This window comes from Sebastes umbrosus, chromosome 6 (assembly GCF_015220745.1).
Source record: "Sebastes umbrosus isolate fSebUmb1 chromosome 6, fSebUmb1.pri, whole genome shotgun sequence".
Lineage (NCBI taxonomy): Eukaryota > Metazoa > Chordata > Actinopteri > Perciformes > Sebastidae > Sebastes > Sebastes umbrosus.
In genome coordinates this window covers 15,616,927-15,635,199 of record NC_051274.1, presented here as the reverse complement: position 1 = coordinate 15,635,199, position 18,273 = coordinate 15,616,927, and the positions used below count along the sequence as shown (strand labels likewise).

The 18,273-nt window shown below is 45.0% G+C and overlaps 1 protein-coding gene across 6 annotated transcripts; it reads right to left on the bottom strand.

The window, feature by feature from the left end:
• Positions 1 to 19: 19 nt before the first annotated feature.
• Positions 20 to 17,860, bottom strand: baz2a (bromodomain adjacent to zinc finger domain, 2A). Of its 6 annotated transcripts, none has more exons than XM_037771574.1 (30): positions 17,755 to 17,860; positions 16,082 to 16,208; positions 14,379 to 15,266; positions 11,409 to 13,511; positions 10,899 to 11,174; positions 10,421 to 10,813; positions 10,257 to 10,320; positions 9,596 to 9,704; positions 9,367 to 9,468; positions 8,993 to 9,215; positions 8,787 to 8,848; positions 8,639 to 8,704; positions 8,152 to 8,544; positions 7,804 to 8,058; positions 7,488 to 7,702; positions 7,320 to 7,394; positions 7,056 to 7,227; positions 6,907 to 6,972; positions 6,677 to 6,821; positions 5,954 to 6,564; positions 5,520 to 5,853; positions 5,258 to 5,413; positions 4,984 to 5,144; positions 4,491 to 4,556; positions 4,084 to 4,367; positions 3,865 to 4,000; positions 3,591 to 3,737; positions 3,192 to 3,451; positions 2,899 to 3,042; positions 20 to 1,875 (listed from the first exon to the last, which is right to left on the bottom strand). In XM_037771574.1, exons 2-30 carry the CDS (start codon positions 16,206 to 16,208, stop codon positions 1,716 to 1,718), a joined length of 8,193 nt encoding a protein of 2,730 aa, XP_037627502.1. In that variant the 5' UTR covers positions 17,755 to 17,860; the 3' UTR covers positions 20 to 1,715. The 6 variants fall into 6 exon arrangements, with proteins under 6 accessions (XP_037627502.1, XP_037627508.1, XP_037627504.1 ...); XM_037771580.1 differs by having other exon boundaries at positions 10,899 to 11,176; positions 11,420 to 13,511; XM_037771576.1 differs by having other exon boundaries at positions 17,647 to 17,795.
• Positions 17,861 to 18,273: the final 413 nt, after the last annotated feature.

The following is an 18,273-nucleotide window of genomic DNA, read 5'->3' as shown; positions in this document are numbered from 1 at the left end:
GCCAAAGAGAAGAAAAATACTCTCTACTAGATGTGGTTTTTATTCAACTCACAGTACATTCTACAGATGCACACGTGTTACATCACCTTAATACAACAGAGTCTTGTAATACCTCCTCTTAAAAATGATGAATTGGTCCTAAAAATATAAAGGAACAAATTTAAAGTCACCAAAACTGTACATTATTAAAAATTCACTTAACACCACATTTGGTTTTTCATGTCTTTTTTTTTTTCTTTTTTGAAAAAACGTCTGTCCCTTTAAGTGTAACAAGGAACATCAAAGTTTTATTTTCCTATCAACGGATTTGAGTTCAGTGTAAGAAACACGTTTAAATAAAAACCCAGACTGTGGAGTCGTCCTGTCGCCTTCATAGCACACCAACCATGCCGTGCAACATCGTACATTGGCCCTTACAGCTAAAAAAAAAAGAAAGAAAAAGGAATGTAAAAACCAGGCAAGGATGTGCCCAGTACCTCATTACCAAAGCTCCTTTGCAATTCTAGTCTTTAAAACGGGAGCATTCTACCTCGCACATCTTTAGATGTTTTCACCTGGTCAGACAAACAGAATTACATTTTCAACACGGATCAGTTGCTCAATTACGGTTTTGAAGCTGCAAACACCATCTTGTCAGTAGCATCCTCTCAGTCTGTGACACAGATCAGGTGTAACCAGCTGATAATTTATTTTTAATAAGAGGGACAGTGAAATATAAGAATCTAAGCCCAGACCGACTGACCAACACTAAAAAAAATCCCCCAGTTTCAGTGTCTTTCACACAGCAGCAGAAGGTGTGTGTGTGTGTGTGTGTGTGTGTGTGTGTGTGAAAATTGTGTGCATGTTAATGTATGTGTTGGTGAAACGTGTGCATGTGTGGCGTGCAAGACTTTAAGTGGAGGTTATACAACGTCTACTCGTGACAGTCCAAGAACAGATTCCTTTGAGTTTAACTGGCCTTTTCAGAAATCGTCTAGACATCTCTATAAGGTAATCTGTACACGTTCACTACAAGCTATTGCTATTAAATAATCCCAGCTATTGTAATCTTTATATATATTTATATATAGAATATATAATAAAAATATATTGAGCAAAAAAATTACTTCTAGGCATAAGACCACATTACATTACAATTCCATTGAACAGGTAAGAAATGGCCCGAGCTCAGTGAAGAGTTTTGATCCATTTTGTCGTTGAGCGGTGCTAAGCAGGTCCGGTATGCAGCGGTTGGGCCACGATAGTGTGATCAGTCGCTGACCTTCAGTACGAGTCTGAGAGCCAAAATACTCGGGGCCTGAGACCGTGTCATCGCCAACACAAGCAGGGCTTGACCGAAGGCCTCGCTACGACATGGGGCATGTGAAAGGACGTGACAGGAGAACGCAAACGGGAGATGAGGTGCTGAGGTGACGATGAGGAGACACGAGAGGAGGAATGAAAATTGAAGAGAGACGTGTTTTCTCGCTCTCTGTGATGGGGAATGGGTACGAGTTCAAGCCAGTTCAACTGTGGGCCTGGAAAAGATTCGGCCGGTAGAGGAAACAATAACAGACAAATAGCCAAAATCTATACATATATACCTATACATGAGAGAATACACATAGCTGGAAGAACCTCCAGACAGTCTTAGCAGTAATGCAAAGAGTGTGACTGGGACGGTGACAGCACCAACAGTATACAGCCCCACCATCAGGGGGTAGCGTCGTAGACTCCTATTTGTCCTTGTTTGAGTAGAACTCCGCCCAGCGGCTCTCAAAGAAACGCCTCATGGCGTGTCCAGCCGTTCCCACCTCCGACGTGTCCTCGTTGAACAGCTCGCAGTTGTTGAAGATGAGGTGAGCGTCTGCTGCAAACTCCTCGCAGCTGCAGTACCTGAGACAAGGAAACAGGAGACGTGATGATGTTAAGAAGTACCACAGACGGACTAAATATTCCTGGAGAGCCTCCTTTTCAGAACTGGATGATAGAGTTGCTGCATATGAAATAATGTCAAATAGAATGTGACAGGACAGAAAAATATTCCCACAAGTAGGGCATGTATATTTATTTTATAATGTGTATGTAGAGAACCAGAAAATCCTATGGACCAAGTAATCAACAAACCCATAAGCCAACACACCTAGGAAGAAAACATATTATTAAAGGGTTGGTAATCTTGAGAAACTAGCAAGAGAAGTCTGGATTTTATAAATTAGTAGCTAGCAGCACTAGCTACAAAAGTCGCTAAATCTAGCAAGAAAGTCACAAGGTCGGCAACACTGACAGGTCGTCCCTTAAGGCCTCCCTCCAAAGAAATTATCATTATGAACATAAACAGCAAACATGGCTATTGTAAGAACTCAGTTGTCAAGCTAGCAGCTTGTGAAAGACTCCAGTGACGCACAATGAGTTTGCGCAGGCAAGCAGGTAAGAAGGTAGATAGGTAGCAAATCGGGCCGAATGAAATGACTGGACGGGTTCACAGTATTACAGTCCAGTGACAGCATCAGATTTTTTTTTTTTTTTTTTAATCAGAGCATCTTCTTTTCTTGGAATTTTTTATTGTTCTTGCAAGTTGTTTTAAGATTGGATTGTGATTGTGTATTTGATTTTGTCTTATTGTCATTTTTTAGAATTAATGTTTTCTATTTGTGAAATATTTCACTGTTTTGTGCTCTTGATATTTATGACGTTTCCTATTTATTCTACAGTTGTGTAATCAAAAACTTATTTTCTGTGGACTAATTCTTTATTTTTTTGCAAGCTTATTGTTAGTCCTACCACTGAAATTGTTTTGAAATTTCATTGGGTAAGTTGAGGGGAGTGCGCCTTAAAGCCCCTTAATAAGTGAACCTTTACCTATTGTGCATGAGAGCTAATAAATAAAGTACGACGTGTAGCAGGATCTGCTCTTACCCTCCCTGTAGCAGTCGCTCTCTCATGGTGAGGAAGTCCATGGGGCTCTTGATGATGCGGCGGTAGCCTGGCACCAGTCGGGGGTTGACGGGTTCAAGGAACGGCCAGGCGTCTGCGTGAGCCTCCATCTCCATTAGAATGATCCTGGCAAGTAATGAAATAATTAACACAAATTCATCACAACGTAACTGTCGATACAAATGTCACCCCACGACTTTAAAATCCTGTTGTGTAACATTAATAAAGATCATTCTGCATGCGAGTGGCCCGACAGTAACGAACACAGGACTCACTCGCAGAAGGTGAGGTCAGGCTGGTTGCGGGTTGTCATGCGACGACGTTTAGCGGCGCTTCCTTCTCCAGATTGGCGGGAAGATGAGGGGGGTGTGACGGTCTCCTTGTACCGCGTTGCCATGCCGCCGCCACCGCCACTGCCGCCGCCGCCACCGCTACTACGTCGTGGTGTCGTCTCTTCTTCAGAGCTGTCGTCTTCATATCTTCTCTTTTTCACCCGGTTCCTCTTTTTGGACGAGCGCGGTGAATCACAGACCTCCTGAGAGATGAAGCAGATAGAAGGAAGGAAATAATCGCTACAAAATGCTCTTAAGATTCAAAACAGCCCTAATTTGTCCTGAAAGTTTTGCTATGTTTGAAGTTTTTTCTTAGTCAAGAATCACAGGACGGATTCTGACCTTGGCAACGCAGGTAGGACAAAACCAGTCTCCCTCTGGCACCTGGGTGATTTTGGGCCTCAGACAGTACATGTGGCAGCCACGATCACAGCCGTCACACAGCAGGAGGCAATCATCATTGTCTCCCTTCCTGCAAACCTGGCATGTCTGGATAAAAAGCAGAGAAGAAGTCCTCATTGTTAAGATGACAATACATGTGAATTTACTGTGTTACTTTGTGCAGTGAGCTCCTAAAAAAGGTCCAAGAACAATCTTGCGAGGTAAAGTTACTTACCACTTTAGTCACAGATCTCTCCCAAGCAATGGCCTTCTCCAGCTGAAGTAAACACAGACAGACTTGGGGAGCGCTGCGGCAGCGATCCAGAGCTTGTCGCCATGTTCGTAGTCGAGATGTGATCTCATTTTCCAGACTAGAAATTAAAAGAAAATTAGTTTGAAATATAAAACTAAATAAATTCATCCCCTGCACTCAAAGACAGCCTCTTCCTCTCACCTGAAGACATCCATGGGATGCTCTTCTCCTGGGGTCGGAGTGAGAGGAGCAAGGCGCATCACTTCGGCTGGGTTCCAGAGCGGCTCCTTCAGGTAGCGCCTCTCGATGTTTCGCTCTAGGTTGGACAACCGCAGCATGGCCAAATCCAGCGGGTGTGTGGCGATGCGCGGGAGGCCGGACCACTCTTTCTTCGTTCGCACAATCCAGTCATCACGTGGGTCGGCGTCATGTTCATAGTACTGGAGGTCATCACGTGTGGAGTCCGGATCTGGGATTGTGTAGGGCTTAAAAAGGAGGCAGGGAGAGTTTAAGTATCAACTAAACAGAAGTTATGTATATATATCACTTCCTTTTTCTGAGACTAAAGAATTGTGAGGAACCGTTTTATCAAGTGATTTAATGGTTACCTGAAATTCTGCCATCGGCGTCTCGGTGTTGGATTCAGCATCATTCACTGCACCCTGAGGTGCCGCCTTGTAGAAACACAAAAATCTGATTTTTACTACTTCCCAGATGTTTTCATAGTGTTGTGAATGGGACACACACACACATGGCCACAGCATAAGACAAATATGTCAGTATTTGATGATTTGTTGTAAATTTTATTTCAGTATCTTTGGGTCATTTTACGTCTCTGTTAGAGATTTTGAAAGCAGGGAGCTGACAGTAAATAAGAGGAGAGCAATGTGGAATGGAAAAAGGCTCTCGGGCAAGTCCCAATACTATCTGTTCTGCGCTCATCTCTTCGAATCACATTAAAAAGGCACTTATCATTTATCTTGTTATTTTAAAAAATCATCACACTTTTAATTTGACTTTGTTTTCTCAACTGGAATTGTAGCTGTTGATTAATCAGAAAATGCATAATAGAGACACACAAAAAGTGAAGTGGTTTCTCACCTTGAGATGGAGGTCAGCGGCTATGACCCGCTGCTCCAGGTCCTCCACCCACTGTAGGATGCTGATGTCAGTCTCCATTGCTTTCTCCTGCACCTGCCAGGGCTGCTGCAGAGCCTCTATTAGCACATCCTTCTCGTCTACCTTCGACTCAAATATAGGGTCTAGCCGGAAAGAACACAAGAACAGTTGTAAGGAGAGCACGGGGCGACGGGGGAAACATGAGGAAAGAAAATAGGATGACAACTGAGTTGATCCAGTTACTGACAACACTCACCGTTGATGGGTTTGGTGCAGATCTCAGCTAAGCTCTCCATGTGTTTGGCCAAATGCTTATGGAGCACCTTCTCCCTGATGCCCCTTGGATGGAGGGCCTGTAAGGTGCTATACAGTTCCTCTGGATCCTTGATCCACCACCAACCACGCACCATTGCTGGAAAACACATGCATTACTCATTATAAATAAGAAAGACACAGACACTACTATGGAAAAAAAAAAAAACACAATCTCTCAGACTTTTTAAACAGATACTACTTACATGCTGGTATGGGCTTGACCACCAGCTGTGTGAAGTACTGCTGCTCGAGCTCTTGGAACACGGAGTTGGGCGGGCGGCCGCGGCGCTTGGCTGCGGCTCCTCTTGGCCCTCTGCGAGCAGGACTACTGCCTCGGCTACCTCTCCTCCGCCTGCGACCTGGCTTGGCGGGGGTGGTCAGCGCAGGCGTGGCAGGAGGAATGGGAGCTGGAAGAAGCTGAGGTGGTAATGGGGCACCAACAGGACCAGCAGAAGCAGGTAGTGTAGAGGGAATGTCCTGTGGTGATGCTGGGGTCACGGGAACAGCAGGAGTCAGGCCAGGCAAGAGCGGGTCCGGCTGAGGGGTGGGGAGAGATTTTTTATTTATAAACCGCACAGAAGACTCAATGAGCACCATTACAGCATAATTAAATGTATGTATAGTTAGGATGGCAAACCTTCACGAGTGGAGCAGCGAGCATGGGCAGAGCGCTCGGGATCTGAGGGAGGAGTTTAGGGGGTGAGCTGGGTATCTGGGGCTCAGTCAGAGAGTTATCGTCGCATGGCTGTTTGGGGAGCAGGTTGAACCACTGTCCCTGCTTCTCTGCCATCTCCTTCACACTCTCCTCTGGTCGATTGCCCTCCGGAGCATCCCCTGCTGCCGAGCATGTGCCGTTGGTCACTGCTTCCTGCGATTGGCTGAGCCAGCTCTGGAAAGCAGCCTGCGTGAGGTCGCGCGTGCCGCTGTTCGGCGATCCTGGCCCTTCTTCGACCACCGACCTGGCGCTACTTCGACGCCGGCGGCGAATCTTCGCCGTGCGGAGGTGGAGCTCCACTTCTGGTTTGATTTTTCGGGGGCGTCCTCGTCCTCTTGGCCGGCTCATGAGGGATGCGGTGCCAGGGAGGGGGTCCTCCTCTGGAGAAAAGGTCTGGTCCTGGGCAGCGCCAGCAGGGGAAGGAGAGGAAGGAAGATTAGGAGGGGGAGTGGTCGGCAGGGGGGCCTCCTCGACTTTGGGCTCCTTTTTGAGGAAGGTGACGGGGACCTCGGCCACAAGGACTTCTCCAGAAGCTGTATGATAGAAATATGAGGAAAATTTAGATGAAGATGGACAAGCCAAGGGGGTTATAAAGTCTAAAAATCCAAGCAATAACATTTCTTTCCCATTTATTCTCAGACTCACTCAACAGCTCCTCTGGCCCCTCGACCAGAACTCCTCCGAGGTGAGGTAGGGCCAAGTATCTGCGCCGGTAGCGGTCCTGGCCCAGCAACACGGCGCGCATGGAATGAGATGACTGTAGCAGCTTTTTACGGAAAAACGCTTGGCGCTGTGGAGATCCAAAGGCAGAGGACTATTTAATATAAAGCAAAATAAATGTATAAAGAGCTGCGTCTGTGTAGCATCAGGCTTACCTTGGATAGCCTATCGATCTGCCTTTCAAGCTCTGGAATGCTGGCAGTGGTCGGGCTAGGTTCACCCTGTAACAGAAAAGATACAAAATAAATGTAGGAAAAAACATATTTTTTTCTAATAGTGAAAAAAAACAACAGCAGTTGCGTACATCACTGAGTTTGGGCTCTTCTTTGCGTGCACGGCGGTTGCCTCTCTCAGACAAGCCACCCTCCTCCAGAATGAGGTTCTCTTCCTCGGCCACTCTGGCACTGCGCCTCCTCTCCTCGAAACACAGCTCTTCTTCTGAGCGTCCTGTACGACGCGCTAGCGCCACCTTCAGTCTGCAATGGGGGAAACAATCAGGATCAAGTACGGCTCTGTGCTTTAGTTACAAAAAAGATCTGAGTAATCTGATTTTTTATGATGATCTTACTTGCGCAGCATCCCCTCAATGATCCACTTGTTCTTCCTGTAGGTTGCCATGTTTTCTAATGTGTTGTCAATGTCACTGAAATATAAAATGCATACATTAATAAAGTAACAGAACTGCGATAGCAACAAACTTTTAGGTTCAAGATAAATAATGAGTTCTTGTTCTGACCTCGTCACAATGTTGCTGCTGTTGAGCTCGTCCACCAGGTAACCCAGGATGGATGCCTTGGTGTCAGGAGGCAGGGCGTGAAATGTTTTGGTCCTCAGCGTGTTGCACACTTCTGTATCATAACCATGAGTATCCAAGAAGACGCGAAGCACTTCTGAGACTGTGCTGCGGGTCAGCGCCGAATCAACCAGCTTTTCCCCGAGGATCTTTACTGACTGAAGGTTGGGAAGGGGAGGAAAATGGAGATTAAAAATGTTTATCACTCTTTATCAGGAATTGCATTAAATGGAGAAAACGTTCAAACTGTATCACACACCTGATAAAATGATGGCAGGCCTGGATCGTGGAGGGCAGCCTCCACCAGCTTTATCAGTAGGTCCTGGACCTCTCCGTGGCTGTCGCCCAGGCCTAACAGGCCCTCCTGCAGGGTAGCGAGGCTGGGGATGTCCTTGGGTATATTGAGACCAAGCATCTTTCCATAGCCGTGTAGGAACTCAACCACAGCCAGGCAGTGTGCAAATGCTTTGCCAGAAAGAACCACACCAGGGATATGGGACAGCTCTGGCAGCGGCTGATGGAAACAAAGGTCAAACGTCATGAGTAAAATCCTCTGCAATCACAGTAGACTAAAAAAAAAAAAAACGGTTTCAATTACAAAACTCACCTTGTGGTCAGTGAGACACATGTCCTCTGCGGGCTTCTTCAGTTCTTCTGCGATCAGCTGCTGCCTCTTCCGCTCCTCCAGACGTCTCTGGGCCTGCGCTCTCCTCTCTGTTGCCCTCTTAGCTGCCAGAGCGGCATGAGCTGCCGCCTCCGCCTCAGCCTGGGCTTTAGCCAGAGCCTTGGCTTTACTGCGAGCACCCAGTACCCTCTTACCCTGGGCTATCCTCTCCTCATCGGTCTGCTGTACTGGTGGAGGAGTCTCAACCTTGACGGACCTCCTGCGGCCGGGCTTCTTAGGCACCGCAGCCTTCCCTGATGCTGGCTGTGTGGCCTGAGGGGCTGTCGGGTCGGTTGGTTCGGCCTTCAGCTCTAGGTGCTTGGCCTGTTGCTCAAGCTGAACCCACAAAAAGGAAAGAAAGGAGAAGGTGGAGGTGAATAAAGAGGTGGTGCTGAGGAAAATGCTGATGAATCATTGTGTTTGTTTGCACCTTGGCTTTCTTTTTTTCCGCTTTCATCTTCTTAATCTTCGTATCCTCCCTTCTCTTCATTCTTGCCTAAATAATAAACAGCAGCAACAGAATCAGGATGAGATGTCAACAGCTCAACATGACCAACCACATGAACTGAACTACATACCTTTTTCTTCATTTTCTTTTTGATTTTTGCAAGTTTCTCCTTTTCCTCCTCTGTGAGAGCTTCTAAAAAACGGAAACACAACCAATTAGCTACAGTACAAACTTCTTGTGGCAATGTGCAAGTCATGTGGTTTTTATGACTCCCGTATGCCAAGTCTTAACTACATCTCTGTACACTCATGCCTCCTCCAGTCTACATCCACTCACCCTTGGCCTCAAGTCGATTCAAAAGCTTGGCGTCAACTTTGCTGAGGAGGTCAATCATCTTGGTTTTGGGAGGCCTACCAGGGCGACGGGCCTGCCCTCCCTTCAGGCCACGAACCCTCCGAGCTTTCTCTTTATCAGGGTTTGGAGGTCGACCTCGCCGGCCAGTGATGGCCATGATCATAGAGGGAACTTCCTCGTTAGCCAATTGGACCCACTGCTTACCCTGTAACATATTGTAGAGAATGATGAGTCCCCAAAAGGTTTTCTACACATTTGCAGTAGTTTTGATCTAACTCCATTGGATCTGTGGATGATTTTACTTCTTTCTAGCCTTGGAAAAATAAACTGAGCAGTACTCAGAAAAATATACAGACCTCAGGAGTTTCTCTTTCTTCATAAAAATCTCCAACAGGCATGCGTGGGCTGAAGCTGAAGTGCTCTCTGCTGACCACACTCTCCGTGCGTCTCTTCAAGTACTGGAAGAAGCAGTAAGGAGAATGAATATGGTCAGTGTGTTGACATTATCAATACATAATCTGAAAGACTATGATGTTAATAACTTAAGACATTTATGGTTTTGTTTAATAGCTGAGAAAAATGTACCTTGACTATTTCCGGGAACTGCTTCATCCTCCTTCCACAAGGTGTGTAGTACCAGGTTTCGCCCTTCATGCGGTTCTCCATTTTCCTCACACGGATCTCCCTCTTCCAACTACAGTTGAGAGAGTTCATTATTACAACAGGAGCATAGCACAAACTGGAGTTATGATATATTAAAGCTGCACACACATTTGAAAACTTTTCAAAACTAAATAAAAGTATATTTTTGTGACCTAAAACAAGATGTGTTACAGAGGGAAGCTCGGCTCTTCTGAAGTTATTCACAAATTTACCATTTATGCTTTTTGAAATCACGACAATGCTTTCACTAGAATCAACTGACAGGTGAACACGGACAGCACACTAAGACCTCAATGTAGAAAACATTATGCAAATTTGAAATGTATCTCTTAACAGTGAAGGATTTCTAAATGATCTGTATAACTTTGTTGAGTAAAACTGGGGTTTAGTCCGTGCAGTTATCCAGCTAACTCACAAATCATGCTTGTTGGGCATGTTTTGGTTAATGGTGTCGGATTTATTTCATATTAAGGTTTTCTTATTAAATCAGGCTTGAAAGAAAAAATACTTTAATAGATTTACTCTTTACTTAACAAATTAGGAATAATAATACAATGAAAAAAACTCCACAGGGGAACATTACCCATGCTGCATTGGGAACTGGACCTGCTCCTCTGTTGCAACCCTCCTCTGTCTGCTAGATTCACCTGTTCAAGAAAACGCACACAACCGCATATCGCATTAGATCATGTCTCCACAAAATGCCATAGCATGATGTGGAACCCCTTTACAAAAAAAACTATTTACCTTCTTCATTGCCTGCAGTGGAGCTGCCATCATCATTTTCATCACCATCATCAGCAGGTGTTTCGACATCTTGTTTAGGTGTTTTTGCCACATTTCCTTCTTGGTCTTGTTTCTTGGCCCGTTTTGCCTTCTTGGGTTTATCAAGTGCCGTGTTAATAGCTGAAACAGCGTTGGCCAGAACAGCTTCAATTGTGGCGGTGACGGTGTCAACCTCTCCCGTGGGAGGCCCAGCCTCTCCACTTACACCTGATGTTTCTTTCACTTCCACCTTGAGAGACCTCTTCCTCTTTCTGCCCCTGGCCACCTCCTCTTTATGGCCTCCCTCTTCATCAGTCTTAATCTTCTCCACTTTAGGGGTTCGAGCCCGACGCTTCCGCTGGGGCTTGTCGGGAGCTTAAAATAAAAAGGGGGGAAAATGTTTTAAATAAAATGCAATATTTTAACATTAACATTTTGTTGAAATCAGAATGTTGAATACCTGGGGTTTTAATCCATATTGCCTTCGGAGTTCGAGGTTTGCGTGGTTTCCCTGGGGTTTTCAGAGGTCCTCCGGCGGCTGACACGATCGGATCGGTAACTGGTTGGAGTGGGTGGACAGCAGGGCTCTCTGCTGGGGTGCTGAAGGCGATGAAGTTCTCATCCCTCATCTTGAAACTCGGGGGGGTCATTGTCTCATTAACAGTGGTCTTAATGCTAATGCGTCCAGCTGAGTCTGGTGTATCATGTCCTCTGAGCTCCCACTCTGCTTCAGCTCCTGAGGTGAGATGACAGGAACATTAAATTGCGTTAGTGGAATTCAGAAATACAGGATATGGACATACAAAACATAATATGTATTTGAAACACATCTATATCTAATTGGTGACAATGAAAGCCAAAGAAATTATTATTATGGAGGGAAAACTAAAAATCTAATTAGGATAATGCATTCTACGTATTTACACTAATAAAAACTGCTTGTCAAACCATGATAATGGACTTTAAGTACCTTGATCTAGCTGAGATGGCACAAATGAGCGTGAGTTGGACACGTCACTTGAGTCGACAGACGGCTCTTCCATCTGAGAGGTGTCGTTCAGAGAAGTCTCCAGCATGGAGTCTCCTGCGGTTCGACAGCTGTCCTTGGTCTCCTCTGCCCCAGACGATTCCCCTTCCCTGGTGGAGTCCAATGTGTCATCATCTCTGGAGTCTTCCACAGAATAGCTGTCATCTCTAGTGGTGTCAAACACAGTAGATGGTTCCTCTTCTGCCTGGGAAGTGCTGTCAAACTCAGAGGTGTCCTTTCTCGGGTGAAAGCTGCTGTCAAAGTCAGTGGAGTCGTCCAAACATGAACTATCGTCGTCTAGAAGAGAGGTCTTTTCAAAGACAGAGCTAACATCAGTTCTAGAGGGGGTGTCAAATGTTGAATTGCCATCAAAGCGAGAAGCTGTATTTGAAGAGTTATCAAAGATGTCTTCTTCATCGGTCAGATGTTCTACCCTTGTGCTGTGGAGATGCGAAGACTTTCTGAATGGCGTCTGCTCCACCGTGGAGTCCTCTGTCTCACAGATAATGCTCTGCATGTGGTGCTTTTCAGAAGCTGTTGGTTTATTCTGAGGCTTTTGATCAGGAGCGACTGTGTTCTGCAAGGATTTCCCAGGAAGATCAGTGAGGGGTTTGGGTGAGCGAATTTCAGATTTACGATTCTCAGTAGCTTCCACCTTCTGTGGTGTCCTTATCGTGCCCGAATCAAGCTGAGGGAGGTGCTCCTCTGGTTTTCCATTTCTTTCGTTAGCCAGCGCTTTCCTATCCTCACTATGACCATGGTGCTCTGGCTTCGAAGACGACTGCTTCAGCGCATGAGGAGGAGCGGTGTTAGGAGGATGCTGATCAGAGTCAGAACTCTGGACCACTCCATAAGACGTACCCATTGAAGAGGGCACAAAGGACACCAAGGCAGGAGGGGCGGACACGGGTGCAGTCCTGGAGGCTTGAGTGGTTAGAAGAGGTAGGGTGGACAGAGGTCGGGCTGTAAGACTTTCATGGGCTGCTAGGGAGGGTAAGTTCACCGCTCCTGGTGGTGTTGGTGATGCTGCAGAAGCAGCGGAAAGACGAGAGTCACCAGCTGGAGGAGTGTATGTCTGACGCTGGGGTGTGGGCGCTGGGTCACCAGGTTTACTGCCAACTGGTGGAGTTTTTGAGACAGACATGGCAGATTCAGACATTGATAAACAAGAGCCAGGTGGTGTTGAGGTTGAAGATCGTGATGCTGACATCAGAGGTGGAGCCACACCAGCAGATGAGGATTTTGCACCCATCGATGAAGCAGCATACATTAATTTTGGGGGTCCGTGCTTTACATGCTGAGCTCCAGATGTATCGGGAAAGCGAGATGTCATTAGAGGAGGCCTGGACCCTTGAACCATCTGTTGAAGGGATGAGATGGGTGCCGTTGTGAGAGTTGAAGGAGGTTCAGAAGCTGTAGGAGGCAGTGAAGACTTTGTTAGATGAGCCACAGGGTCCGATGAAGGAGGAGACACTGGAGAGACTGAAGAAACTGCTGCAGGTTTAGACACACTGTCAGTCGAAGCATGAGGTGTAGCCAACTTTTGAGGTGATGCAGTCAGGGAGGAGGAAGAAGACCCCACTGACAGATGCTTGGATCCACCAAAGGATGTCTCAGTCGCAGCAGCAGAAGGAGGCCTGAGGCCTTGCTTCATTAGAGGAGACGAGGAAAGTCTGGGAGGAGCAGCTGGAGATGGAGTAGAGGACACATTGGGGGGCTTTGAGATTTGTGGTGGAGTCGATTCTACATCAGGGGGTGATACTATAGGGGGCCCGGGAGCAGATGTGGGGGACTCGGAGACCCGAGGAGGAGTTGAGGCCTTGGTAGACGCAGAGAGCTGAGATGACACAGACTTGGGAGGTGTATTATCGGCTGTCTCTCTGACAGCGGAAGCCATTTCTGGATGCTGAGCTGCTGGCTGTTCAGAATGCTGACGGAAATCAGGTCCCACATGAGCTGCACTTTTGGGTAGCCTATGGGCAACAGGTGCCCTTTCCATGCCATTATAGCTTGTGTCTACCTCTTTGGCAGCTTCTCTCGTATGCCCTAAAAGAGAAGGGAATAAACAAAATAGTCAAAAAAAAAATGTAGAATAATTCATAATTATATGATGAATTCACAGTGAATGCATTATGTATTGAAGCATCTAATGATCACTGTTTTAAAGAATCAACAGTGGCACCTGCTGGTTGAATCTTGGCATTATCCCACAGCTGAGCACCGGCAGTGAGACTGGCCCGATACCAGGCATTCATGTGCAAGAAATAACAAGTAGGGCTACATAACATTATTTTCACTATCGATTAATTTGCTGACTACTTTCTCAACTAATAGTTTTGTCTATAAATATAGCGAAAAGCGGCAATTACAATTTCTCAGAGCCAAAAGAGACCCAGTCAAGTCATTCATGTCTTTTTTTGTCTGACCGTCAGAGCAAAATCCAAAGATATTCAGTATAGTATCATATAAGACTAAATAAATACATAAAATAGCATAATGTAAACAATAATAAAATAAAATGAAAAAAAAAGAATTTTCACATTTTAGAAGCTTGAACCAGAAATGTTTGGGATTTCTGCTTGAAAAATTATTAAAATAATTAACCAATATTGTAAAATACTACTCTATACAGATGCCATAGAAAACTAATACAACCAGGGAGTGCCATGTTTCGATATGATCAACAGCTGGGATGGCTAGGCCAAATATGTCCAAAGAGGAAGAAGACCATGTGACTATACGAGTATCACTCAACTGGTGGCATTAAAGGAGGAAATGTAAAGTAGAGGAGGCAGTTTAATTTATGAGAAAATAAAAGTTGTAATAGTAATATATTTTTCATGGAAAATGACGGGATAAAACGAGTCAAAGTTTCACAAACATATCTGTAAGGTAAAGGTGTAAAGTGCTCACCTTGCATGACAGTAGATATTCCCACATTGCTAGCGTGGGGGCTCCGTTCCCTGCTGTGGCCCTTGGGTGATCCACTATCCTGCACTGTTGACGGTGACATGAGAGGTGTTGAGGACATCCCCACGGGGAGAGGGCTGCCAGTGCCCCCACTGCCTAAACTGTGGTGCTGTGGGCTGCCACGTGGAGGAGTAAAATTCTGGGCAGCTGGGGGCATCATCTGAGCCTGGCCTTGGGGCTGAGACTGCTGCGGTGGCTGCTGCTGGGGAGATGGTAGGGACGGGTGCTGGGGTTGATGCTGGTAGTACGGCATCCCATTAGGCATCAGGCCATAATGCTGCGGTTGCTGGTGCTGCTGGTGGTGGTGGTGCGGTAGACGATGGGAGTGGAGGTGTTGCTGTGACGGTTGATGTGGGGGCGGTTGTAAGGACTGCTGCTGGTGATGTTGTGATGGTGTAATTCCAGGATGCGCCTGACTCTGGTAGGTCCCATACATACTGTGGGAATTATAACTTATCTGCTGTGGGCCAGGGTTACTCCTGTTCCAGTACTGACTCCCAGTAAGAGGCATGCTTGGTGGGCCTGCCACAGGGGGCTGGTGGGAGCTTTCAACGCCCCCATTCAGCTGGTACTGTCCGTGACCCTGGAAGTGGTGCTGGGACTGAGGCTGCACCATCCCAGGTGTCGGCTGCTTCTGGTGCATCCCGTGCCCGGGAGAGGTGCCCATGGCTGGACCATACTGAGGGTGTCCTCCCCACAAGTAGTCATAGCCCATGCTGCTCTGGTGGTGGTTGCTCATGTGTGGGTAAGGAGCTGTCGGTGGGTGGGAACCAGGCACACCGGACCCGTGTACAGTAGTGACGCCATTCACATTCATTTCGCCATTCATATCTGTTAGACAAAAGAAAATGAGTCAAGTTAAAGCTGCAGTGGGTAGAATTGGAGCAAATACGATTAAAAAAGTTATTTTTATAAAATGGTCACCATATCCTGACAGTAGTGCATGAGACATGTAATCTGGAAAAAATCATGTTCTTCTGTGTCCTCCGGTGCCCCTAATGGCATCTGCAAGATTTCACAGACCGGAGGAAAACAACCAATCAGAGTCGAGCTGGAGCCTTACCGTCTCTGAGCAGCTGTCAATCACTCGCGAACTCTGATCAAACGGTCAAAATAGGCAACACTGATCAAATATGAATCAATATTCTGTTATTGTATTACCTATTTCTCGCCTCAAATGTTTTCAGAAACATCTTGTAGTGTACTGTTTAGCTGTAAAAAGAGTTTGTGTCCCGGGAGCAATGTTGAGATCTGTTGAGGAAATACCAAGCACCGCCCACCAGCCGGAGCACAGCCAATAGGAACGCTCGCTCTGAAATGACCTGTGATTGGCCAAAGTCTCCCATCAAGGGCTAGATTTTTTTAAAGCCTGAAAACAGAGCCATGAGGAAGTGCAAAAGTCTAGTTTTCTCTCAAAGCACTTGAATTACAATATGCTGAAAAGGTTAGTATGGACCTTTTTTCCCCAATGGTGCCAAAAATTTTCTGCCTACTTTTAACAAGTGAAAGTGAAAGTGAAGTCTGGCCCCAATGACCTACTATGACCCGACACAAATTACACATTATTATCATACACATTATTCACAATAAAGCTCATTCCATTTTGTATTCTGATTACAGTGCAAAAAAGCCTGAAAATGACTCACTCTTTCCCTGCTGAGGAAAACTCATGGAGGACCCGTTACTATAAAGAGAATCCCCTGAGGAGAGTTTCAGTCCTGAGTTTGCTGAGGAGGAGTGGGTGCCATAGTTGAAATGATTATTTGACTCCATCTGAAAAATAAAAAGGGAGCAGAAAAAATACACAGATTATATTACACTCTAATATTCAATCAGTAAAAATGTATAGAAGTGGAAGCAATTGCTTAAAGATGCACGTGCACAATATGGATCAAGTCAAGTCAAATGTATTTCTACAGCACATTTAAAACAACATGAGCTGACTAAAGTGCTTTACAGACATAGTGCAGAATAAAAACAGGTCAACAGAGCAGACAACAAAATCTCACACATCCACAGACCAAGATAAAATCCATGAGTAAAAGCCTGTCATAATGAGCATTATAAAAGGCCAATTAGTAATCACAATTTAAGTACATTCAAAAGCCAAAGAGAAGAGGTGAATCTTGAGCTGTGCTTTGAACGACTCTGTAGAGGGATCACAAATGTATTCTTTAATTAATGAATCTCCATGAAGCTTTTAAAAGACCTAATATGTAGGAAATTTCTAAATGATTCTGGCAGATGCAGCTTTGTGACAGCACCATTTTTGTTTCCAACAACAACAACCACCGTCAAAATGTCGCAGCCAGCAAACAGCAGATGCCAGGCAGGCCCTAAAGCGAGCCGTAATATCACGATAGAGGCTCATCACCGCCGCTGATGAGGCGCTGCTTGCTAAACATGAACCTCTCCTACAATAATCTACCACCATGATGTAAATGTACGAGGCCCAGCAGGCAGCCATATACAGCCACACTATCAACCTCGACTAAGCAACAATGGAGAGGATTAGTACATCATATTTACAGTCACTCCTCGAGGCCTGAAGCAGTCACTCGCAGTTTAACACGTCCATGTAATACACAAAGTAGTCCTCTCTATGGAGACTTCATTTCCTAATTCAACAAGGCCGTTGCTAAGAAGCAGCAGCTAGCCGCGTTAGCATAGTTAGCTTCCTCCTCAAACCGAACAATTCACTTTTAAAGCGCCGAGCTAACAAACTAAATACATTAAATACGAGTTAAACTTCATTAATAGGTTGTGAACATACTGCTTTTACTTTATCAGACAATAATATTACCTCGCTCCAGCTCCAAGGTTATTTAGCTAAATCATCACAATAGAGACCTAAGCTAGCTGGCTAACACATGCTAGGCTAACTGATAGCATCCTCTAACGTTCACTCAGTGCGCTGCTCAAAGCTACGATGTGAAGCTAATAGAAGATGTACCCGCAACCACGCTGCTGCTGCTGTGGATCCATGATGAGTCCATCAGGAGACAGAAGAAATAGCCGGTGTCTCGTTAACAGATGGGAGGCGTGCTCTCCCTCTTTTGTTCACGTTAGCTCACGTTAGCTAGCAGCCTAGATGAAGTTACATTGTTTACGCTGCACGCACACAAGATCTTTTTTTTTGTTGCAGAGCATCATCATCATCATCATCATCATCCTCCCACACTACCACACTACCATCAGAAGTTTAGCCAACCTTTCAGTCCATTGGACTTGGAGGAAGCAGATGCCTCCTAAAAGCTTCCTCTAATAAATGTATATATGCGGTTTAATAATAATAATAATAGAAAGTGTTCCTTCTAACCTTTGGGTTTTAAATTAGCAAACATGGCTGGTGTGGTCCTCCAGTGCAGCCATGATTAACAGAACAGAGCGAACAGTAGCAGTGTAAACGGCCCAACAACAACCACCATGCACATCCGGTCACACTTATACACTAAACTTCACAACAAAATACACAATAATAATAATAATAATAATAATAATAATAATAGTAATAGTAATAATAGTAATTATCACAATAACAACACCATAATCATGTATCATGATTCAATATTTGTATAATTACTATAATTATGGTTATTATTTTACAATTGATTGATTATTATTATTATTAATAATAATATATCAATTGTAAAATAATAATAATAACATTATTATTAATAATAATAATAATTATTATAATAATAATGATAATAATAAGAATAATAAGAATAGTAATAATAGTAATTATCACAATAACAACACCATAATCATGTATTATGATTAAATATTTGTATAATTACTATAATTATGGTTATTATTTTACAATTGATTGATTATT